Here is a 5,747-nt window from a genome sequence, read left to right as displayed (position 1 = left end):
AAAAAACTCATGGAGAAGAGCAAAATCAGAGAAGTGGAATATGCACGGATTTTAGAGGAGAACCGGCAGTTAGCAAAGTCAAGCAAGTCTTCTAGCAGCACTCAGCTGAAGAGGAAAAAGTCGTCCAAGCCATCTGTGGAGCTGACGCTGCAGGACGCTCTGTCAGAGACCATGCTGTCCATATGGGGCGCTTTCCCTCTGTCAGTCATCGGCTCCACCATTACCTCAGAACCCATGAACTTACAAATGGAGTCCAGAGAAAATCCCACCATAAAGTACAACAAGATTATTTTCGCCCGGAAACCTATGACGAGGAAGCTTCCATACAGCTCACTCCAAGCCAGCAAGGAAAAACACGACAAGAATTAGCCAGAAGTCTGTCTACAGCCAGCCCCAGAGAACGTACAAGAATTCAGTGCCACTAGCCACAAACGGAACTGTGGTCTTTAAACTTGAACTTGCCCCTGGTCTCACAGAGAGAAATCCCATCCTAATTTGGGCTGTAGATTGTTGGGGTTCTGGCTGTGTTAAATGTTAATTTCTACATAGGTGTTTGAGAACTTTGACTATGAGTGTTCGTCTGAGTTCAAGTTCAGGCAGAAGGCAGAAGCCACATCTGTTACTTTTAACTTGAGATAATTTCGTAGCATTATAACGTATTTTAAGTAAAAAGGGAAGAAAATGAGCTCACAGGTAATAACCGAGACAGCCTTGAAGGAAGTAGTTACAGACCCTGTGGCTTGAGCAACCATGGGAAGGTCTTGGACTTAATAAATAGGATGCTTGAAAAAGAGACATGTGGTCTGTAGCCCAGACTTCCTGAGCAAGGGTTGTAGGATGCAGCTTGTGCTGGTTGGTGATGCAGAAGCCCTGGGGGTGGGGTGGGGGGTCCTGCAGGGATGCCCACCCACCCCACCTCTGAGGGGGCTGGGGAAAGGGAGACCGGCTCTGAGAGCATTGGACAACCCCATATCAGGATTCAAGTGCTTCTGGGAGGAGTTGCAGCATTGCCTGAGTGAACAAAAGGATTGCCCAGGGGAAGTTGATGGGAAGCGTCAAGAGGATAAACTGCATGTAATCCAAAGCAACCAGTAAATTCTTTCTCCACCCTCTAGCCTGCAGATTCCCACTCATGCCCCCTAGAGGCAGTGTTTTAGCAGAACACAAAACAGGAATGTTGTTTATGGATTCCCCCCACCCCCCTCTCCCCAAGGCCAGCATGTAGATCCAAGCATACTACAAAAGGATGGAATTTTGAAGCCAAAAGAAAATTAGCTTAGTAACCCACATTGTGTAATTCTGACGTTCCTTGTGACAACTACACATAATATGGAAGTGTTTAAGTGTTGTGGGGCTTACAGATTGCAGTGGAGGCTAGAGAGAGTGTCCCTCTGATTCCCTCAGGCTTGCCTTGTTGAAGCCCAGCTGATGGAGAAGTTCTGAGCTGGACCCAGCTGTTATTTGTCCAAGGACAGCTAGAAGTGGCCCACCCATGCTCTGAACTGGCCCCAAAGAGAGTGATGCTAAACAGGGTCCGGTTAGGACGAGGCAGCTCCATCTGGTCTAGCAAATGGGCGAGCGGTTGTCTGCCGAGTATGGCTGACCTTCCTGGCTTTCTGTGTTTGTATTTGCAAGGCAGTTAAGCCCCATCTGGCTTCCTCCTCAAAGATGAGTGGAGGATTTGATGCACTAATAGACCTAAATGGCATTTGGCCAGGTGAGTTTCCCCCATAATGCATTTCTCTCCATCCATGAGTCTCATGTTAACATTTATAGTTGCTAATATAGATGCAGCTTTTAAGAACTCATATCTGGATTCTATGCATTTGAGTTGGGAAACTCACATTAATTAGCTTCTAGCTCTACCCACAGTTTTAACCCTTGGCCAGAATACTTAGAAAAAAGCAAACAAACCAATAACCACATAAATATTACCCAGTAGATCTCAGTAGTTTGGATCATGAAGGCAGAAGGTATAGTCCTTTGAGAAGTTTTATCTCTTTTACTCTTTTTAGGTGTTTCTGGCTAGGATATACATGGGGCTATATGGATTATAAACCCCATTGAGGATTTCGATTAAGTTAGTAGGGATTTGGGATTATATCTCCAAACTGTTTAAATGCAGTATGGGGTGGTAATCTACCAAAGGCCACCATTTAAAAAAATATTTTAAGAAATTAATAGATTAATTTTTGTGCTAGTCGTGGGGCTTGAACTCAGGGCCTAGGCATTGTGCCTGAACTTATTTTTTGCTTGAGACTAGCACTCTACCAATTGAGCTATAGCTCCATGTCTAGCTTTTTGATGGTTAACTGGAGATGCATCTCACAGACTTTCCTGCCTAGGCTGGCTTTGAACTGTGATCCTCAGATCTCAGCCTCCCGAGTCGCTTAGGATTATATGCATGAGACACCCATACCCAGCTGATAGATTTAAAACAATATAATATACTCTAATTGAAATGATTATTTTATAATTAGCATTATTTAAATGAATTCTTAACAAGGTAGAACAACACAGGCTTGAGCTGAAGGCATTACTCACCCTTTCTGTTGTGAGCAAATTTACCTGCTTTGTGTGGCTGCAGACTAGATATTTCTCCCGAGACACTAATGAGAAAGGGGGGAACATCTAATCTCCTGAACTGGGGAAACTTTGCCCGAAGCCCCAGGCTAGGATGCATGGGTCTGGCCAATGTTGGGGTGGGGTGTTCATCAGCCATGGCTCCATTCACCTGAGGACAGAGGAGGCTGTTGGGAAGGAATTCTCCTAGGGAAGATACCCACTGGGGAAGGTGGGGCAGGGGGGGAAAAAGGGGGGACACCATTGGTCTCTTCCTGAAGCAGGCCCATCTGAGTGACTCAGGGTGACTGAAACTTATATGTTTGCTGGGCTGAGTGCTAGGTGGTGGGGACCACTCCATCATTCTCTCAAAGGGCTCTTTGCCTGAGATCCTAGACCAAGGCCAAGTGGCAGGGGGAGGAGACCTGGTTCACTTGGAAACCCATGACCACACAAGCCCCGTTGCCTTGGGTGTGGAGCTCAGCAGATCCTGGTCAAGACTAGCTTTGTTCATGAACCCCCAGCAGGATCCCTGGTGCTCCCGGGAATCAGCCTGGTGCCCTTCTCAGGGGCCTGACACCCCTACTGAGCTGTCAGGGCACACATGGAGAAGAATGTAAAATATGTAACCTCATCTGCCCATCCAAGCTATGGAGGCCTGGGATATCTCAGGTTACTCTAAACACACTTCACATCCATCCCAACGCCAACCCTCCCCACTCTTATTTATCTGTATATGTGGAGTTCTCTGTCTGGCAGGGGAGAGGGTTCATTGGGCTCCCTGCTCCCTTAGGTTTGGGAAGCAACAGAGTGTATATTTTGTTACTCTGCCTGTGTTGCTCTGTAACTAAGGGCCTGTCCTGACACACATACCAAGCAGCTGTTTTGAACAGATTCTTTGGCTCCCTGTGCAAAGTATGGTATTTTTACACATTTGCAAACTCCATGGCTGGTGTTTGAACAGTTAATGTCTAAGCTGGGCAACATGACCAAGCCTGCTTGTCACTTTTGGCGGGGATGGTGAGAACATCTAATAGTCCCCACATTCTGTGACTTCTCTGTCTGTGGCTCTGGAACAAGTCCCCATGGAGATTAGGTCCCTTGAGAAAAGAGGTGACTGCAGTCTTCAAGGTAACTTTGAGGACAAACACACTGGCACAGATGTGGACAAGTGGATGGGGGTGTGCGTGTGGGTGGGTAGCTGGCTGGAGTCTAAAGAGAAGTTGTCTACTTGATGAACAGTGGGTCATACAGGAGAGAGACCAGCACAGCGTGATCAGCAAATCTTGTTCTTTTCTGTGGGCCCAAAGTGCTTATGTAAGAGATAAACAATGCCACCTAGTATAGTGTAGGTTTTCCCTATTTCTCTCCCCTTGGTGCTGGTGCTGGGCTTTGAATTCAAGGCCTGAGTGCTGTCCCTGAACTCTTTTGCTAAAGGCCAGCACCCTACCACTTGGGCCACAGCTCCACTTCTGGCTTTTTATTTTTTATTTTAATGTTTGGGGTGGTTAATTGGAGGTGAGTCTCATGAAACTTCTTGCCAAGACTGGCTTTGAACTGTGATCTTCAGATCTCAGCCTCCTGAGTAGCTAGAATTACAGGCATGAGCTACTGGCATGTGAATTCCTGGCTTTTAAAAAATTTAAAAATTTATTTTTTTATTCTTACATTTAATCAAGGGGTTTTAATGCAACCAATCAATTTGTGAGTATAATGCATCTTGATTGATGTCATCTGCCTTCTTTTTAATACAAGGAGAGACAGCACAGGACAGACTCTTGCTCTCTGCACTGGAATCCCTGCCAAAGCACAATAGTGCATTCACGGAGATGAAGAACTTGGTATAGGTGTCCTATCCCTCTATCCCTGGCCCAGCCCCTGGGTACCTCCTAGCCTATAGTGGTGGTAAAAAGTATAAGGTGTCCAAGCAGATGTGCCTATGTGTACCTTTTTATTTTTGTGTTAGTGAGACTTGAACTCGGTGCCTAGGTGCTGTCTCTGAGCTCTTCTACCACTTCGAGCCACAGCGCCACTTCAGTTTTCTGGTGGTTCAATGAAGATTAAGAGTCTCACAGACTTTTCTTGGTTGGCTTCAAACATAATCCTCAGATATCAGCCTCCTGAGTAGCTAGGAATACAGGCATGAGCCACAAGCTGCTGGCTTGTATACTTTTTTTCTGAGCCATTCATTTCTAGATTTTTGGAATCTTCATACACTTCAAGGCCAAAGGGCACATTTTTTTTGAAGCCCTTCAATTACCAGTGCTAGATAAGAGAAGATAGAACAAGAATCTTAGGGCAGGGATGGGGGGGAGGGGACTGAGGTATAGGGAGGGGAGGGTGTGGAGCAGGGTAAGGAAAGTAAACAGCTGAGATTTACTGTGAGCTGACATTGTCAGAGCCTGGACTGAAGCTCAGGGCCAAGTTTCTGTTTGTCAAGTAATCAGGAAAAATCCCTAGTTCCCATTCCTCCTAGACATTTGGAAATCACGGGACAGCATCCTGAGTCTGTAGGGCTTGGCAGGGCTGGGCCTGGGTACACGGGGCGGTGGGGGGGGCGCGGTGGGGAGCTTGTCGGGCAGAAGCAGAGTTCAGAATACCTTCTGCTTCTTGCTCCCACGATGACCTGAGTTCTGCATGGGTCAGGGCAAAACAAAATGGAAGCCTGATGCCAGTGGCTCATGCCTGGCCTCATCCTAGCTACTCAGGAGGCTGAAATCTGAGGATTGCAGTTCAAAGCCAGCTCTGGCAAGAAAGTCTGTGAGAGTCTTATCTCCATCCAATTAACCACCAGAAAACCAGAAGTGGTGCTGTGGCTCAAAGTGGTAGAGCACTAGCCTTGAGCAAAAGAGCTCAGAGACTGGACCTGGGCCCTGACTTGAAGCCCCACAACCGACCGCCCCCACTCCCCTGCAAAAGAAATGATGGAACCCTTCCCCCATTGTGAGTGATATGTGGTATGGAAGAAACTTGGGCTTGGTTAGCAGACCCTATTCGTATCCTAGGACCAATACAAATTCCTATCCCATCTGTGACCTTTTTTTTTGTTGTTGTTATTGTTAAATTATTACCTTTAAGTAGTTGTACAAAGGGGTTACCATTCCATGTGTCAGTTTATAAGCATCATGCATCTTGGTGGTTATCAGCCCCCCTTCCTCGTCCTCCCCAATCCCACTCAATCCCAC

General features: G+C 46.7%; 1 protein-coding gene across 1 annotated transcript; it reads left to right on the top strand.

Moving 5' to 3' along the window:
* Nucleotides 1-9: 9 nt before the first annotated feature.
* Cdrt4 (CMT1A duplicated region transcript 4) lies at nucleotides 10-369 on the top strand. The gene has a single exon (XM_070001335.1). It carries the CDS (start codon nucleotides 10-12, stop codon nucleotides 367-369), a length of 360 nt encoding a protein of 119 aa, XP_069857436.1.
* Nucleotides 370-5,747: the final 5,378 nt, after the last annotated feature.

The sequence above is a fragment of the Dipodomys merriami genome, unplaced genomic scaffold (genome assembly GCF_024711535.1).
Source record: "Dipodomys merriami isolate MVZ:Mamm:240054 unplaced genomic scaffold, mDipMer1.0.p SCAF_59, whole genome shotgun sequence".
In the NCBI taxonomy this organism is placed as follows: Eukaryota; Metazoa; Chordata; class Mammalia; order Rodentia; family Heteromyidae; genus Dipodomys; species Dipodomys merriami.
Note: the sequence above shows the minus strand (reverse complement) of the source record. Positions and strands in the feature narration are given on the sequence as shown.

What these genes read in the sequence shown, in the direction of transcription:
- Cdrt4 (XM_070001335.1), top strand. Translation starts at nt 10, where the DNA reads ATGGAGAAGAGCAAAATCAGAGAAGTGGAATATGCACGGATTTTAGAG.